Source organism: Hippoglossus stenolepis, chromosome 20 (assembly GCF_022539355.2).
Source record: "Hippoglossus stenolepis isolate QCI-W04-F060 chromosome 20, HSTE1.2, whole genome shotgun sequence".
Classification (NCBI taxonomy): Eukaryota; Metazoa; Chordata; class Actinopteri; order Pleuronectiformes; family Pleuronectidae; genus Hippoglossus; species Hippoglossus stenolepis.
In genome coordinates this window covers 2,923,356-2,942,553 of record NC_061502.1, presented here as the reverse complement: position 1 = coordinate 2,942,553, position 19,198 = coordinate 2,923,356, and the positions used below count along the sequence as shown (strand labels likewise).

General features: G+C 43.0%; 1 protein-coding gene across 1 annotated transcript in view; it reads right to left on the bottom strand.

Moving 5' to 3' along the window:
• Positions 1–80: 80 nt before the first annotated feature.
• Positions 81–19,198, bottom strand: part of mdn1 (midasin AAA ATPase 1) — a 57,669-nt gene continuing 38,551 nt past the window's right edge. Inside the window, 36 exon segments of the mRNA XM_035143470.2 lie at positions 81–1,216; positions 1,306–1,365; positions 1,368–1,447; positions 2,474–2,540; positions 2,910–3,024; positions 3,213–3,286; positions 3,596–3,770; positions 4,186–4,301; positions 5,090–5,179; positions 5,324–5,484; positions 5,605–5,778; positions 5,864–6,062; positions 6,154–6,255; positions 7,373–7,525; positions 7,613–7,917; positions 8,397–8,538; positions 8,652–8,783; positions 8,963–9,141; positions 9,460–9,595; positions 10,088–10,225; positions 10,351–10,512; positions 10,800–11,002; positions 11,695–11,844; positions 11,937–12,163; positions 12,240–12,647; positions 13,153–13,268; positions 13,364–13,469; positions 14,386–14,512; positions 14,610–14,756; positions 15,687–15,831; positions 15,974–16,157; positions 17,038–17,111; positions 17,261–17,370; positions 18,428–18,580; positions 18,719–18,843; positions 18,967–19,061. Of these exon segments, the coding sequence (XP_034999361.2) occupies positions 1,031–1,216; positions 1,306–1,365; positions 1,368–1,447; positions 2,474–2,540; positions 2,910–3,024; positions 3,213–3,286; positions 3,596–3,770; positions 4,186–4,301; positions 5,090–5,179; positions 5,324–5,484; positions 5,605–5,778; positions 5,864–6,062; positions 6,154–6,255; positions 7,373–7,525; positions 7,613–7,917; positions 8,397–8,538; positions 8,652–8,783; positions 8,963–9,141; positions 9,460–9,595; positions 10,088–10,225; positions 10,351–10,512; positions 10,800–11,002; positions 11,695–11,844; positions 11,937–12,163; positions 12,240–12,647; positions 13,153–13,268; positions 13,364–13,469; positions 14,386–14,512; positions 14,610–14,756; positions 15,687–15,831; positions 15,974–16,157; positions 17,038–17,111; positions 17,261–17,370; positions 18,428–18,580; positions 18,719–18,843; positions 18,967–19,061 (5,316 nt within the window). The 3' untranslated portion in view covers positions 81–1,030.

The window sequence follows — 19,198 nt, the reverse complement described above, 5'->3', positions numbered from 1 at the left end:
ATGAGAAACATGCTGCTGTCAGAATGTCTATTGATGTTGTGGTTGGAGCAATAATATAATGAGAGACAGAGAGACAGAGCTGCTTTTTAAACAGTTTATTGTCAGGATCATTCGTGTCATGATTTAACAGATGGATGCTCTTAAATATGGCCAGTGTCTGCTGACACTTACATGTACGCTACGAAACACAGAGGTGATGATAAACATTTCAATGCACATTTCATCTACTCCTAACAGACACGGTGATGAGCCGTCGCTCAGCAGTTGCTGAGATCGACGCAGCAGATGTGTCGTCTTCAAACCACAAACACTGGTTAATCCTGGGGCATTCACTCACAACTGGAATCTGCGGAGCCGTCGTTGTGCTTCAAAGTGTATGAGATCGGAGTTTCTAAAAAATCTGTGACAGAGCTGTGGCCGTGCCTCCGACTCCTCAACCAGCAGCTGGTCCGGCTGTGGAGGGAGATGCAACACTGTTCTCCTCTCCAAGGCACATTTAGGAGTTCCTCCGAGCGTCAGTCACGACCACGACAACATGCTACTGTAGGTCGTGACGTCCTTCTGCACAAAGCACAGCTCTGCACGTCTGTCGTGTTCACACATGAATGATTGGATGATCTCTGCAGCACTGACTGTCACATCCACACAAACAAACACATGGTCTGGGGGTATTGTACAAGGTGGACAGAGGTATTTACTGACCCTTCACTGAGGTGGTTCACACGCAATGAAATCACAATTTTACTTCTATCGTTTCATCTGAGACGTGCAAGTTAAAGCAATCCTCGTTACATTACAAAAGAAACACAATTCTTCTGATAACAAAGATAAAACAGCAAAGGTTGCTATTAAACTCTACTAAAATCTACAGTAAAAATAAGAAAATAAAGGCACATGTACAGCGGTAAAACCGTCTTCTGTTTTTTTTTTTGTTCTGTTGATTTTCAGTTCTGACTGAGAAGCTTAGCAGCAGAGTGGCATTGTGCAGTGGGTCGCCGCACACTTCTCCCTTTGTGTGAAAGATAGCTTCTCATTGGTCGGCTGCCGTGACGAGTTCAAACCACTGCCTGAGAGCGTCGCTCAGCGTCTCTGGCAGGGCGTTGACGTCTCGCAGGATGACGTAGAAGGGGAAGGGGAACTCCTCCATGTAGGTGCGGATCTCTGGGAGCTCCCCCGGCCCTTTGAATATGGGGACCTTGATGTCGAGGATGGAGTCCTGCAGCGCAGCACAGAAAAACGCTGCTTAGTAACAGTTTCTGTACGGTAAAGTAAAATACAAGTGAAGCCAAATTCTGCTTTTCTCACCCGTGAGTTGGGGTTGTCGAGTACCACGAAGATGACAAACACATTTGCGCTGCGAGCTGCTGCTCTCCTGCCGTCACCCGGTCCTTCCCCTCCAGGAAAAGCCCCCTGCCGTCAGAAACGATGACCAGCAGCTGGGCCGTGTCTGTGGAGGGAGGTCAGAGGTCAGAGGGGAGCGGTCGAGGGGATTAAAGGTAAATGAAACTACTCGTGCTGATAATGAAGTTTGCATTCGGACATTTTTTCCTAACTGTGATGTGATAAAGTACATATGCAGTCAAAACCAGAAGTAGAACAGATTATATTCTTATTTATATCAGTGATGTCTACTGTATGTCGCCTGATATATACACAAAATGGGCTTTTGAATAGTGGATACAATGAAAGGACCAACGATTTCCATTTCCCAGTCTAATTTTTACATTTCAAATCAAGAGAGAATCTTTAAAAAGACACGTTTATGTAAAAAATGTCTAAAATACATGTTAGCACTGACTTTAGTGGCATACTGGGAAATGTTGCATTGTGGGACTGAGCAAAGTGACATGCATGAATGAATATTTTATTGTGTTATGATGTATTTTAACATCATAACACAGGATGTTTTCAATAGAAGGCGGTACAAGTCTTTTTATTGTAGTTCAGTGTTTACAGGCTTTGCTGCTTGTTGAGCTTCTTCATAATTCATAATTCTGTCTGTATCACAGTGACATGAAGGGAAACGCTCCCTCTGAGGTGTTCAGGTCTGTGGCAGTTACTCGTTTTCCCCTCAGAGGAGCCGTCTCTGGTACGGGTACCTCCTCTGTGTCACATGACAGGTTGGTTTATGGACATCAGACACAATCTGACTCCATTCACTCACACAGGTTCAGCAGGAAGAAAGACTTCAAGCAGTCACACACTAAAAAGCTTTTACAACCATTAAAACTGTTTATCAACCAACAAGAGATGTGTAATGGTCTTTAAATCTGTTGTTATTGATCAAAATGTTTTGGTGCAAACTGATAGTTGGGATTATTTCTCAGCAAAGTAAGATTTGAAAACAGATATTGCTGCTTAAACTTTGCCATTTCAATGACACACACACACATCTCAAAAGTCCCACAATACACAGCAGCAGTTGACTGAGCAGGTACACTCAGCATGTAGCGCGAGTACTGAGTTTACTTACCTGAGTTTAGAGATCCTGGAATCTGCTGCCGAGCTGCGAGAAACATTTTGGTGGAAGTCTCCATAAACTACAGAGGAGAGAGAGGGATGAGAGAGTGAGTCTGACGAGAGGAGCTTGTTTGCTCACAGTATGTATTCGATCATATTAAAAAAGGCACAAGGCAGAAATGTCAACTTGTTTAAAAGCTTTTCAAACATGTATTCATTATATGAGGTGGGGCTCTTGGCATGGAAACACAGGAGGTGTCTTATTAAGGCAAGAATCATGAAGCTTTTAAAAAACAGGTGTAGTATTTCTTACAGACGTCAGGATTAAAGCATGATTTGCTGTTAAAGGTGTAAAAGGTTGATTCTAATGGATCGTTCTGATTCAGTAAGTCTGCTGCACACGACTCAGTCATTATGTTTAAAGAACAGAGGATGGTCGACCCCCCCACCTGAGCTATTCTGGTCTTCTTCTGCTGGAACTGACACAGTCGGAGGATCCGAGCCCCTGACTCGTCGTTGAACTGCTGCTGGAAGGGGTGGAGCAGCTGCACCTGCTCGCCAAAGCTGAACACACCAACAGAATATTACATGTACATTTTGTTCACCACGAGCTGTGCATGTTTCCCTCTTGTTGCTTCTGGGTTTGTTAATTTAGTAACGTTTTTCTTCTCTAGCACCATTATATCACTTTCTATCATCACTGTGCAAATAGACATAGATCAAAACAACAATTAAAGAAAAAAGGTCCTTACCTGCACACAGACACCTGTCCGACCTCCAGTAGAGAGAGAGCGTTGATGATCACTGACAGGGATTCAAACGCCAGCTGCACCACACACACACACACACACACACACACACACACACACACACAACAAGTCGTTTGTCAGATATTTACTGAGCTCGAGTCTGTGCGTACTTATATATAATATATATACTGCAATTTCTTATATTCATTATGATTCTATAAAACAGATATTTCTGTACAGAGAGTGAACAGACCTGTCCTGTCCTATACCAACACAAACCACATTTGAATACAGCTTTAATAATCATAATTGATTTTTAATCTATATAACAGCTTTCTGGAAGAGCTATACAAATAGTATACAAGGTTACATGACGGGGCTCTCACCTGTTTGGAGTGGTTGTCCACCATACTGGAGGAGTCATCCACAGCCAGACAGACGTGGTACTCTCTCTTACTGGGCTTGGTCCTCCTCAGCCAGATCTTGTCTTTGCGGAACTGACTGGCGATGTAGGGGATGACCTTCCTCATGTTCAGACGCTTCCCTGTGCGGTAATCTCCTCTGTGAAGCGACAGTGCAACACCACAGTCAACACCAGTGATTAAACATAGAGGCTTACCAGGCTACTATGGTATATTTTTTAGCTAAGAACTTTTTGGGTACTTTTTCCTCACTCCAGTTAAGTGTTGAGGGCAGAGGATGTGGGAATATGGGCTATAATCATTAATTGATTTAAAAGAATCTGAGAGCATGAGGAAAAAGATTCTCTGGTCTGGTGAGACATCAATTTTACTCCTTATCCCATAATGACAAACTGTTATGTTTTCATTTAGCTTTATGGATACTGAGTGTAGATTGATCAAAATTAGCATACAACATAATAAAGTGAGCAAAAGTGAAGTGGTCTTAAAACGTTCTAAATCAATTTGCCATCTTTACCCTGCAGCACAGTATTTTGGGTTGTGTTTGTACTGACTTGAGCTTGGCGGCCTTTGTGGGCTCCAGGATGAGGCGGAGCTGCTCACACAGCTGCTGGGACAGAGCGGAGGTCAGAGTCTGGTACTGATGCCACATGGAAGCAGCGGCACTCTCCTGAAACACAGACAAGAACACGTCGGCCACGAGTTACAACCTGATATTAGTAAATGTAAACCACTGAGATCACAGAGAATAGATCTCAGACACAGCCGGAGATTAATCAACACTACAAATGTTAAATGTAGCCTGTGGAGTTTTGGACCACTGGGACGATGGAGCAATGTGCATATGAGTGGCTCTTCATTTTTCTGTGTATCACATATGCACAGAAGGATGTAAATGCAAGTGGGTGACAAGGTGCAAAATCACTAAACATTGTAGGGTTTTAAAATCTGTTTTGTTTGAAAAGTGCATGTCAGCAGAAACTTTAAACCCCTTTAAATGTCTCGTGGCCATTCAGTCAGGCCCACAGACTGTGCACTCAGAACGGTGGATACATTGCAGAAAAAAGCCAAAACTTCCTTAAGAAAATAAAGTACTGATAGATAAACCATGATCTGGACGACTGATAATCTAGTCACACATGGCGTCTGTAGTTCAGGAGGTAGAGCGGGTCAATGACCAGAAGGTTAGTGGTCCGTTCAAGTCTCCCTATCCCACATGCTGAAGTGTTCCTGGGCGAGATACTGAAGCCCAAACTGCCCCTGAGGGCAGTGCCAGCAGTGTGTGAGTGATGTGTGATACAACTGTATGAATGTGTGTGGATGGCAAAACTAAACTGTGAAGAGTTCTGCGTGGTCATCAAGACTAGAAAAGTGCTACATAAATACAGTTAACTATTTACACAATTTACAAAGAGTGGAAGAGGAAACTTTAAATTAAACCTCCTGTCGCAGCCTCACCTCCTCCTGAGCTCCTGGAGCCAGTTTGTGCCAGGCCTCCAGCTGCAGCTCCATCTCCCTCCTCATCTCCTCTGGGTCTCTCTCTGCTTTCTGCAAACACAAACACAGAGACACGGCTTTGATAATAAATTCTCTTTGTTTTTTGGCCCACAGCGAAACGAAAGCCCTGAGAATGTTTGTGTAGGAAGAGGAAGAAGAACAAAGCTGAGTGTCTGTGTTACAGCAGTTGTTTACCTCCATGGTGTCCATCAGCAGCTCAGGAACAGTGTGAATTGTGGATTCTGTGCTTCTCTCTGCTCGCTTATCTTCTGCGAGACGCTGTCGGTCCTTCCATCTCTCCTGGTCCTCCTCCTCCTCTCCCTGCCTCTGCACGTCCATCTCCCCACTGTCTACACCTGCACATGGAACAGAAGGAGGAAGAAGTGAGATGATGTTCAGCTTTCTTTAAAAAAAAAAATCATAACCAACATAAACACAATGAGTTGCTGAAGCAGGAGAAGAAGATATGCTGAAACCTTTCTGGGAGGCCTTGGTTGAATCCAGCTGCTCAGGCTTCAGCTCCTTGACATCAGCGGCCTGGAGGTCCTCTTCCTGGTTCTCTGTTTCCATGGCAACATCCTCATCTTTCTGATCCTGATCCTGGTCCTGCTGAGGCCCTGCTGTTTTCTGCTGGTCTGCACTCGCCACATCTGGAAACACAACAGTCATTCATCCGCCTAAAAAACCTGATCTGAGGTTCTCATGGGCTGTTTGTGTGTTTGTGTGATCACTGACCGTATGTCTGAGTGTCGTAGGCCGTCTCTCCCTGTTTGATGTGCTCGTACAGCTCAGAATCCTGCTGGGCGTCGCTCTGCCTGTTGTCTGCACTTCTCTCCTTGCTGCTCTCCACTGTACGCAGGCGCTTGTTTATTTGTTCGTTGTAGTCGCCTGTCGATCGCTCGTTGTCTGCATGACCAGGCTTTCTCTTGAAGCTCTGGAGCAGTAGAATAACAAGGAAGCTGAGATGAGACGGATTGAAAAACAAAAGGCAGGTAGAAATGGAGCATGATCCCTGTGAGTCGTACCTGAGTCTTGCTCTGAGTCTGTGTCTGGGAAGCCATTCTAGCCGTCAGCTTTGACTGGTGACCATCTGCTTGGCTGGCATCAGCTGCCCCGCTCCCATGCTCCTAGAGAAGACAGAACATTTTTTAATATTTTAGATTCAATCGTCTGTTAAGGGACAACTTGACAGTGGATGAAGAATTGATCCAGACCTGGCTCCACTGAACTGGTCTGTGCTGAGTCGATCAGTGGTAGTAGCCGCTCAACTCATGACCGTGTATAAATTATTTCTGACACGATCCCAACTTACTCTGATATCATGCATACATAAGCAACAAACATTTACCACTGACTGTAAAGCTTCAGGACATGAGGAGAAATGTCTCCTCTGATCTTTTTCTGTTTAACTGCACAGACGGATCTTATTAGTCAGATGTTTTATTACGTTTGAAGATAGGTCGCCATTGACTTCAATTGTATCGGATTCTGCTGCTACAAAGTTTACTTCTGAGACTCCAGAAGTGTTTTTGGGATTCTAACACTCCACCCAACCCTCCATCGGCATAGTGGTGAGTAGATGATGATAATTTATTTGATAATAATAATTTCATTTTTCAGTGAACTTACCCTTTAAGACTTTTCAATGATTTTCCAGGCCCAATTCATTCAAAGTCAAGGATACAACACAAAATAAGATGGGAGCTACAATAAGGACAGAAGCTCACATGCAACAATTCAAAAGAGAGAGACTTGAATGTGTTAACACAGCTGAGTGGTGTGAGCTCTCTCGACTTCTCTGACATAGCAAAACAATATGTTGTGTAATTGAGACCCTGAACACGCTCAGAGATTTATCAATTAGCTGAAGAGCTGCGAGATGGTAGAGACACAATCAGTGGCTCTAAGCCTATTAACTAATGCAATGTTAAATTCTTAATATATTTATTCAAGTTTTTTACCTTAATTTACAATCTTTCAAGGATTCTCCTTTTAATGTGGATACTGGATGTTTGCCGTCTTTTATCTTGCATGTCTTTAAATCTAAGTCCATTGTTTCATTTCTTTATCAGAGCAGTCTGTGACATGGGGATATTTGAAGACCACTCTGTACCCATTGCTGAAACCATATCTGAACAATCTGAAGATTTCAGGTCCTACTGTCCCACAGTTTGGGTTTTCTAGAGTAACAGGCCTCAGACAGGTGAAGCTCTTGATGCAGTTCAGAGTGAGAGTGAAGTGTACCTCTTTAGCTTGGTCTTTCTCTGACGCCTCTCCTCCCAGCTCCACAGCTGTTTCGCTCTGGACATTCTCCTCTCCAGTCTGACCGTCTCTGTCATGCTCCTTCCTCTCTGCTGACTCTGGCTGCTCTTCATCCCCACCCTCCTCTTCTTCATCCTGCATGCATGACAAATCATTAGAGTGACACGGAGAACAAAAGTATTTGTTTAGAGAGAAGTTGCAGAAGCTCCTTTAAATACACACTTGTGGTTTGTTTCCTTTGTCGTCTCGAACAGTCTGATCTTCATCTCTTCCTGCCTCTTGTCCACTCTTCTCCTTCTCCTCCTCCTCTTCATCTTGCGCAGCAGACTCCTCGTCACCTTCTGTTTTCTCCCCTTCTCCCGCCTCCTCTTCAGTCTTGGGCTCTTGCTCCTTCTCCTTCTCCTCTCCTGGTAGGTCTGTCTGTTCCTCCTGCATCTCCTCTGCTCCTTCATTCTCTCCTCCATCTTTCTCTCCATCCTTCTCATCCAGGTCCATGGGTTTTTCATCGATGTCTAAGGGATTCTCTTCTGAAGAGGGAAAACATGTTTCAGAGGCTAAAAGGTATAGTAATGTATTTCACAGATACTGTTGCACGTTCTGTGGATGTATAATTACCACAAGATGACTCTTTATATATCAAAAATATTTTGTTTTTAACACAATAACTTCTCAAAGTTATGTGTTTCTACAACAGCTTTGGTGCTTTTCTATGACTTCCTGTAGATGACATTAAACTGAATGTATTTTAACTGTATTTTAACCAAAAAGAATATTATAATTTCTTAGCTTTTATTGTTTAACATATTCTATCTTTCATTACAGGGATTTTTTTTTCCACTGGAAAGGTCTGAATACTCCCGGAGACCATTTTGTTAAAATATAAAAGGCTCGTTTGTCTATCAGCTTCATTCCCTTCACGCAACTGCCTCTGAAATCACTGTCCTGGTTCAGCTGCGTGTTCATTTAGTAAAAAAGCAGCAGCTCTAAGTTCAGCAGCAGGTCTCACCGTCACCCTCGCCCTCTCCATCGTCTCCAGGCTCTTCATCCTGGTCCAGATTGAGATCCTCGGGCAGATCCATGGCCTCAGCCTCAGGCCTCTTGTCCTGCTGACCGTGGTACGGATCCACTTCATTCTCATCAAACTCCCTCTGAGAAACAGCAACAGCACAGATCAGACACAGCACAACCACAGAAGTAAGAGGAGATCAGGGTATGAAGGGAGGAGTACTTCTAAACTTTTTCAGTTCTTAATGAATATTACCTCATCTCCTTGCTCGTGGATCTTTTCTTTCTCCTCCTCAACCGTCTGTTCATCTTTATCCTGGTTTTTCTTGTCTTTGTTTGGCTCTTCAGCGTCCAAGTTGTCATCTTTGGCAACCAGCTCGGATTCACCCTGACACAGAATCCAGTGTTGACAGCAAATTAGGCCACACCAACAACACCTCACTGGTTTTTAATATTGATTAATGTGAAAAACAGCCAATGCAATACTTAGTGGAGACATTAACGATGCATGTTAAATATTGTTTTATATTTTCTTTAGAACCCTGATGGTAATGTAGTGTCCTTTACCTGGTCCATGCCCTGGCCAGACTCTTCCTCCATGTCACTTCCCTCTTCCTCCTCCTCATCATCATCCTCATCATCTCCCCACATCCTCTCATCCAGAGTGTCAGTCTGGCCTTCACCCAGGTTCCCCATCTTTTTGTCCAGCTCCTCCTGGTCCTCTTTATCCGATTCTTCATCTTCACCTGAGAATGATGAATGGAAGAAGGATCTTATCAGCAATTATCTTGGAAGAGGCGTTTTTACTTTCTGAAATGTTTTTGTCGTAGGTCACCAGCATGAGATGATAAAAAAGGAGGTAATTTCTGGCGATCTTCTTATAAAGAAGAAGCCTTCCTAGCCTTATGATCTTACACAGCAACAAGAAAGTGGTGCCTGCATCCGAGTACATTTCTGACCAGTATTTATTTACTCCAGTTTCCCAGTAGCCAGCAATAGGGACTAGAAAGCAAGAGACAAAACCAAGAAATGGAACAAAAGCAAAAACGGGTGGGCCACATCACCTGGTTCGTTCTCATCCCCATCATGCATCTGGCCATCGAAGTCCTCTGACATTTCAATAGCGTTGTCTTCGGCCTTGATTTTCTCTTTATCCTGTTGTTCTTCCTTCTCCTGGCCCTCCTGAAAGGTGTCCTCCACCTGGAGGAAGAAGAGGAGAAATGTTGACCAAACTAAAAATCCTCTTTAGAGATTCAGCAGTAATGTGACTTACTAAAAGACTTATTCAAGGTCTTAAAGGCTTCGGTTTATTTTACTGGATTTCCACTCGATTTTGTTATGGTAACTTCATGTCTTTGTTATGTTCCATATTTTGTTGATTTGATTGCAGATGCACAGAAAAACCTCTTACTGGCAGTTTTATACCACTGGAAACTGGATATTTTCTGCATGTCCACAGGTTGTTGGGACAATCTGCACTGAAGTAGTTTCACAAAATATTTTGACTGTGTAAAACCAAAAAAAGGCTGCTTGGTATTTTCTGTTTGAAAACTATAATTTGTCACATTTGTTTCACAGCCAGGGGAAGTTCATTCAAATCTCATTGTTTGGTACAACCACAGCAACTGAGAGCTCCAGAATAAAGCTAGTTAGGAGTGAGATCAATTTATTTGTAAAGATTCCTTTCATTACCTGATCTTCATTCTCAATCTTGTCACTGACGTCTTTGGTGCCCTCTCCCTCTCCTATACCACCACCCTCGTAGTCGTGGAACTCTGTGGCACCTTCTCCATCTCCACCGGCCATCAGCTCCTGGGGTAGGCAGAAACCCTGAGGACGACAGAACAATCATTTAATCACTGCTTTCAGTTGAACTTAATCACTTAATAATGCCTGCATAACGTATTTAAGAACAATTTTACAGTGAAAAGGAGAAACGTTTGTTGTGTCTGTACCTTCTGGGCGAGCTCGGTGAAGATGCTGGCCAGTACAGTCAGCAGTTTGCCCGTGCTCCTGTGTGCTCCCAGGGACACAGCCAGGTAGTATCGCACCAGGTCGGAGTAAATCCCCAGCAGAGGCTCCAGACGCACCAACATGCTGCACGCCCTGTTCACCTCCTGAAAACACACAATGGCGACAAGAGACACATTAAAAAACAGAGCAACACGGATACTGATATTGCTAAACATTACTCATAATGTAAACTATATGGCAGAACACGCTTGAGAGGTTGGGTGTTAATTGTCAACATTATCAGTCTCGAAAAGACATTAATGTGATTTTATGCTACAAATGAGTAAATCTTCTAGTCTTTGGCCCTTTAAAATGAATCGGATGAAAACAATGTCACTACAGTGTTACAGATAAGTTGTTTTCCATATATTCTATGTGCAGCTGTTTATACCTGGAGCTGTGGTGGTTGACAGGCATCTCTGTGTGTTCTCAGCGTGCCGAGCAGCTTCTCCAGTCTGACGTTAACGTCTCCCACACACAGAGTCTCCACCTCTGCTTCCAGCTCCTCCTCCATGAGACGGGCCAGGTGGCCGGGCTTCAGCAGGTCCTCCATAGGCTCTTCCTCCTCCTGCTTTTCAGCTCCCTCTGAAACATCTAATAACATTGGATAGTTAAGGACAACCATAACTGCTGTCAGTGCCCTTTAAAAACATGATCAAGACAGCTTCAAAGAAAGGTTTTCAGAAGTGGTTTCCCTTTGCTGATGGTGCATGTTTTCTTATTGACTATTAGCATCTCTTAATCAAATTGCTGTGTCCTTAATTGTTCACACACACACAACTGTTTCAAGAGTTTACCAAGATGATCTGAAACGTAAACATCTGTAAGTGATACTGTGGATGAAAACAGCTGTGAATACATAGTAATTGTGCAAATTGTTATTGAAGTTTTCCATTAATTACCTCAACTGTAGTAGCCTCCCATAATCTTCACACCTCTAATAATAATAATATATTACAATTCAAAATTAAATCTACAAAACAATAAAATGTCCAAAAAAAGAGCTCTGAATATTTCTATCTATTTACATCAGGCTGAAACTTTGGTCTAATTGCTGCTGAGATGAGTCCATTCAGCTCTGGAGTTCAAAAGAAGACATTCTACTAGACTGACATACCTACTGTTATAAAGTAAAAGGGTATATTGCAGCGGAGAGAATCCATTTTTCTTTAATCTTCAATAGTTACGTTTATTGGGATTTTGACTTTGCATTTGCATGTGATTTTGAATATTCCATCCAGTAGCTGTGCAGACAGCACTGCTTGAACCCTCTGCATCATCCTCACCTCTCTTGTCGTCTCCAAGCTGCTCTTTCTGTGGCTCTTTCTGTTGCTCTTTCTCCCTCCTCTTCACAAGTGTCTGGACAGCGCACAGCACCATGTTGATGTTTGTCTCCAGCTCAGCAGAGTACTCAGTACTGAAGGCAGACTGGAGATCTGTCAAACAAGGGGAGGAGGAGAGTGAGTGTGTGTCTGTCAGTGACCCCTGAAGGAATGACAGCATCAGGGAGACTGGTCAGTGAACTCACCTGGGTGCTGGTGTCCCAGGGAGAGCAGCTGAGTCTTCCAGGTGGTGAACTCCGTGATGTTAGCCTCCACCTGGGCTCTGACATACTGCAGGCTCTGGGTGATGGCCGGCAGACTCTCTGCGCTCCCGACGCACGTTGCCGGGATGAAGAGCTGCTCCACACTGGGCATCTCAGCCGCTACAATCCCCAGCTGGTCGAAGCTTGAACAGCACATTACAAAGTGGTCCCTGTGGAAAAATAGCAGTGTTATCAGGACTGTACATTAGATACAAATTTTAAAAAACTTGTGCGACTGTGCTTTACCATGTGTGGAGTACTCTCTCAGAGTTCTGCTTGGCCACAGTGTCCAGCTCCACCTTCAGGCTCTCGCTCTGCTTCAACATAGCGGTCACGCGCTGGTGAAGCTGGCACCATGTGGCATCTCCCCGCCTCATCAGACAGCCGGGAGGCTGGCGGTGTACAGCCAGCGGGGACGGGCACCTCAGGGTGTGCTGCCTGCAGCTGCTCGTCTCCTCTTCCTGCGGAAGGTCCTCAGGGCAGCACTGTAGCAGCCAGGCCAGCTGCTGGAGGAGCGTGGTGCACTGAGCAGCCAGCGCCTGGCCTCTGCTGACCCAGCCCTGGAGAGAGGCCTGGGGCGGGATGCTACAGCCTGGGTCCTCACTGTGGCTCTGGAGGTGGGTCTTGATGTCCTGTATACTGTTAGTTAGCCTCCTGGAGGTGGTAGGATGGAAAAGGACAATAGGTCATATTCCAGTAATAAAAAAACACATTCCAACTTAATCTAGATCATAGATTATTATAATAACATTTAATAATACGCATGTGTTTCATAAGAAAACCCCCACCAAAACCAAAAATGAAATGTACTAACAGAAAACCTAATTTCATTCTCTTGTACTGGAACTTTTTTATAAATTTATTTTGTTTTGAGGAACTTCCTTCAAACTTCTCTTTATGCCAATTTTTTTGTTCAATTTTGAAAATATTTGTCTGATTGCCAATTATGGGTTTTTCCAAGTAATACTAGTTTACATAAAATCCTAAAAAAAACAACATGAAAATGATCTTAGTGCTCAGTTGAACAAATAAAGAAATAAAGAAATAATTAAACAAACTAATTACAGCGGTAAATGAAAACAGTATTCCTCCAGTGTGACACCCACATTATTATAAAAAAAGTAATTTTGGAAATCTGGTCCCGTGGCCGCACACTGACCTGAGATGGACCCACTGCTCTGTGAGTGTGGCCAGACGTCGCCTCTGTCTGAGGAGCAGCTTGAACATGTGAGAGGTGAAGCCTCTGCAGCGCTCGATGTTTCCCAGACCCAGCTCCTACAACCAAACAATAACACACACTTCAGGATAAATACACACAACACACAACACTAAATTGTGGATCATCGTACAAAGAGTACTCTGTGTGTTACCTTCGCCGGTTGCTGAAGAGCAGTCAGCATGACCGTTTTCCTGGCCCATGAACGGTAGAAGTACTTCTGACATCCATCCCACGCTGCCAACAGCTCTGTGAACAACCTGCAACATCAAGAAGGAAAATGGTTTGGAGGGAGTACACGGTATATATAGTTGTCCACTACTTAGGAGGACTTATATAGAATTAAAGCTACAATTCATAATAAAAATGTATTTAATAAATTGTCCCTCGAAAACTTGAGGTGAGACTTCATAGATTTTGCTGGACAGCAGCCACTGCAGCCATATCATGGGATAGTGGTAAATTGTAAAGTTTAACAGTAGCACAATTAGAGAACCAAAACTGACTTACTAAGGTCACTTACACAGCAACTAATTATCTGAAATGTGCTAAAATGAATTAACATACGTGTAACCAACATAACATTCCAAGGCTTTAGCAGTAAAACCCTGCAAAAGAGAATTTGCCCCCCCAATGAAAGCTACAGGTTTCCCTTTTCTCCTCTGCTACAAAACCTATGCATTATTTTCTTGTAGGTAACGATGTAAATATGCAACAATAAACTTAAGTACTTTTGCTTAACCATGAATGAAGCAGGTCACTGTTTGGGACACACAGTTGTGGGATGGTGATAAATGCTATAGAACATATAGTGTAATAAATAATAGTTGCACAAGTGATAAAGTCAGGATGTCATACAGCACTTCTATACACAGTACTTTCTCTACTACACGCCATTCACACACTGTCGGCAGAGCCCAGGGCCATTTTGAATTCAGTATCTTGCACACTTCGTAAGCCAGATAGGAGGATCGACCGGGGATTGAACCACTGACAGTTCTGGTTAGTGGACGACCCGCTCTAACTCCTGAGTCGCCTGCCCACACATATTATTATTCCAACATACAACTAGGCAGGCAGACAGAAAATTGCATCATTTGGCAGAGATTCAGCAAAAGAAAAACTGTCTCATTCAGCTGTTGGTGCTCGGTGTGAGTGTGAACAGGATCTATTTACGTGTTCTCAGCCTGCTCCTGGTTGCTGGCAGCAGAAAGAGCAGTGCTCATCTCCAGCGGCTGCATACAGAGCAATTTCTCTGGGTCAGCTGTCCTGTTCCATACCAGGCCTTTACGGTACGAGAGACCTGGGTTCAAAGGGCACAGACAGACAGGTTGCATTTTGTTGTTTCTTTTACGTCAGAATATTATGTGACATGTCTGAGTCAGAAAAGGGAAACTCACCGATATCTGCGAGCATCTTGAACAGGTCAGACAGAGCTCTCTGCTTCTGTTGAAGGATGTGCTTGACCTCAGACTTCTGTTTCTCCTTCTCTGCCGACATGTTGATGGTGAGGCTTTGCAAGTCTCGCAGGTTGCTGATGACCTCGCCTGGAAAAAAGATAAGAAGTCTTAAAGTTTAAAACCCTCCTTGTGGCCCCTTGTACTAGAGTCCTGCACTGAATGGGGTAACCATGGGTTGTGCAAAAGATATTGTGTAATGTGTAAAAAAATATATATTCATATAATTTCATGCATATGGACGTTAAATAAACACGGGCAGGCAGCAGGTGGAGAAATCAAAAATTAAAGGTAATTGTGCAGCATTTTTAACATCTAAATCAGCTTATATAAAACCTAGTCAGCTGCAAGGATTGATTTTATTGTAAAATCTTACAAAACCACTTTTGACCACTTTACTTTTGACAAATAACTGTCACTACTGACCGGGAATTAGCAAGTTCATCAAATGGATCATATTATTATATACATCATATAAACACATGATTAGCCAGTGGTGACTATGTTCTCAGCGGCTTTGCTGCTTGTAGAAAGTGACACAGTTTATTAGTTTTTATTGTCGCGAGCTCGGTACGTTGTCGCTGAGGAATCACATTGAGAGCTGCAGGAGCACAGGTGGTGCGACAATTCACAGATTAACAAATCAACCACCAAAACGGGAGGACAGGAAGGACATCACCCATTTGATGTGAGTGGCTGTGTATTTAAGATATGTGTTTAATCAATGGTTTAGTTATGGGTGACGGGTCAGGTCGCGGGTCACATGTTAGCAGGTCGGGGCAGGTCTGGATTTGACTTGGAGATAATAGTGGGTAACGGGTCAGGTTCTGTACAGAGTTTTGCAGGGTGGCAAATATGGACCTGTGCTGGACTCTAACACCTTGTACCAACAAATCCAGTGAGAGCACCATGTGGAACAGCTTTGTAATCAATCACAGGCATGTCCACAATTATTTCCAATTATCTTGAACACATTTCCGCCCTTATACACTCTATACTATCTAGGAGTGATATTTCTACCTGTGAAGTAGTCCAGGTCTTCAGCCAGTTCAGGTACTGGGTTTTTCTTCACATGCTGGTTACATATTTTCTTCATCTTCCTGGTGAGAACAGGCAGACGTCCCTGTAGAGATGAAGCTTCAACCCCTTCCTCCGGCTCCTCATCCTGAAATACACAGTTTATCTCTGGTTGTTTATTCATTATTCAGATTCAAATGATTAAAAACAAAATAATATGAAATAAAATTAATGGATTGTTAATTTGTGATGGTGAGACAAATAACTCTGTGTCCTGTTGAGACTCGTACCTGCAGATCTCTGCCCTTCCCAGGCAGAGTGCTCTTCAGAGCCTTATGAACTCGATGGATGGGTGTTTGCTCAGGGTTGGTGTCTACACTGTCTAAGCTTGCGCTGGTTCCCTGTTCCACCAGAGCAGGAACACTTGGACCACTCAGAGCCGCCTCGAACTTCTTGACAAACTTGAAGAGAGTCCTGAGGGAAACGATATGAGCAGAATGTAACAGCCTGTGGTGGTAAAGTCCAAGTGGATTGTCTGACACAAAGTCAACACATCAGAAAACAGAAATGAAATTCATTAAAACTGAACCATTATGAATTATTGTGCTGGTGATCTGTACAACATGGTGAGTTTGGGGAAGGATGAATTATTTAAGACGCCTCTTACACCTTTAACTTGCAGAGTCAACAGCAGTGGAAGTCAAGGGATGGAGGGAAAAGAGACTCACAGTGCAAGTTTATTGTTGACTGACCTGATCTTAGACTGTCATATTATTATTTAGAAAATAATGTGCTGTCAGTTAAAGGATATATATTTTTTAATGAGTTAAGTTCCAGCGCCCACTAGAGGTGGTATGTTCCAAAGAGGATCCAAAGACTAAATATGTTCATAAAACCTTGAACCGATTTCGATTTATGAAAGTTTATTTAAATCTGACCTTGATGGCAGATTTTAAAATAAATCCTATATCTAAAATAAATCTAAATAGAATGAATTTTGTGCAGCTTCATGCAGATTTTTCATGTAAGAAATTTGGTGAAGATAAGAAAGCTAAGAATCCACAGAATCGAGGCAAAAAGCTCATGTAGTTATTGACGAAAATCTGTTGTAGCGCCCCCATGAGGTCAGCTGAAGTGAATTTTGAGTAGTAGGTGTCTGAAGGTCTTTTCCAGTTCTATCAACCACTCAAAGCACTTAACATTACAGTTTTGCCATTCAACCGTTCACCAAACAATGTGCGGCACTTTCTCTATCATATAATTTGGAGTTCAGTAACTTGTCCAAAGACACTTAAGCTTGGGGAATGTGGGAGACTGGGCTCTTCAACAGGGTCAAATCCAGATTATATCTTACCGGTGTGTCTTCTCCACTGACACTTTGATGGACCAGAAGCTGACATCGTTCCACTTGGAGATCTTGACAAAGTCCTGAAAGCAACAACAACAGTGGAACTTCTTAATATCCATGCTCCGCATATTCAAAGATATATTCAAAAAGGCATTAATCTGACATGCAGGGACAAGGTTTCAAAGGACCAGTATGCAATGAACAAGGACACTAATAAACACTTATTTACCTTGAGCTCCTTCTCGATGGGCTGCCTGAGTTGACTGACTTTGGTCTGGATGCAGTCAGAGAACTGACTGTAGTATTTATGCAGGTTCCACATCAGACTGGACAAAGACTCTGTAAAACAGGAAGCAGTTAACACGTCATCTCTCTTGAAGAGTGGAGTCTCTCTCTCTCTCTCTCTCAGCTAAAAAGCAACAGATAGCAGATATTATCTTGTTTTGACCTGGAACTGAAGGTCAAGTCAAAGTCAAAGGCATTTTGAAACAATAACTTCAGTGATGAAAAAGTAACTTCCACCACATTATTCAGTGACATCTAACAGCATGATGCACAACATGTGGACCTGGTGGTGAAGCTCCTAGGGATGACCCTGTCTGGTCAATGGATCAATAAATGTGACCAATCAAGATTTATCTAGTGACAAATTACTGACCTAGTTTTCATAACTGGATTTACCACATTTCCTCAAACAAAAACCAGCAGTCGATTAAAAGGTTGGTCTTGAATAATGACCAAATGAACAAATAAAGGCCGGCCCCAGAAAACCATAAGATAACCATTGCATAAGGCATATCTACTAATATTTCACAACAAAAGCTCTGTTAAGAAATGAAAGGTTGTTATCTAGTGAAAGTCCAGAGACCTTTTAATTTGAAAGGGTTAGAGGAAGTGATGAGTTTGTAATAACAGCATAATCCAAAACAGGGAAAAAGGAGCGGATCAAAATAAAGCTTTATACTAAAAAATGACGAATTACACTCATCAAATCCTTACTCTTATACAAACCTCCTTCAAGTGAAGATGTGTTACATTCTGCAGTTGAGGTGATTAACAGCCCCAGTCACTATATATGAGAAAATTCAACAACGACTCTGAGCAGGACTGTTACTCTCTGATTTATTTATATATTTTTTTCATTTATATTTTGAGTTGATAATTTAAAAATATCATAAAATGATGACATATGCACTTGGTATCCACTATAATTAAAGATGAGGGTCCCTGTCATGATGCAGTGATGCAGTAAGCTAATCTAAAGATACTTAAGTTTTTGTTTCACAGTACATGTAGAGGGGAGGATTGGTAACTCATATGTGGGACATATGAATACTGTATTAGGTCGGACATGTATGTTTTAGGCCTCGTGTAGGACAGAGTAGTGATGGCTGACCTTGTCCAGGCTGGTTGGGGACCAGAAGGAGGTGGCAGTGGAAGCTGAGCAGCATGGTCAGGCGGGTGTGGAACTGTCCCAGGGTGGAGCCCTCCATGAAGGCCTGGAGAGTGGAGGACATCGAGGACAGGGAGAGGCGCTCCACCTCCTCACCTGGGAGGAGAGTGAGACAAGAGGCAGGGTTGGTTGTGTTCTGAGCAAATTCACGAATTAATGCACGTCATGTGGAAAAAAGTTAATTGATAAATCAACTATGTTCAAACCAAATGTTTGTAGAAATAAAGGAAGTACCTGTATTAGCCTCGTTCTTCTGCTCCTCCAGATACCTCTCTACCAGCTGGTATATAGAGAACCAGTGCTTGGTTGATTTCTCATTGTGCCGCTTCATTGCATTGTCCAGACTGCTCGACCAACAACTACCAGACAAAAGTGACAGGACACATTTCCATTATAAACAAGGAGTTTGAATCTCTCTCTACACTAAGTACCTCAAACAATAACATAGAAAACTGTCTAGATTGAATCCTTCTGTGACTCACTTGAGCTCCAGTTTGCGCCACTGGATAATGAGCTGGGTGACTGGTTCCAGTTCTTTCCGCAGAGAGACTGTGCGGCTGGCGTTATTCTCCCAGTCCTGAGGACAGCAGCAGAGAACAGAGGTGACGACAAGAAGCACAGAGCTCTCCTCTGAACAACAAACTAACATTTCAGCAACTGTAACAAGCAGATTTTTTGTTTTCTACATGTTGGCTATTAAACATTTCCTGCAAC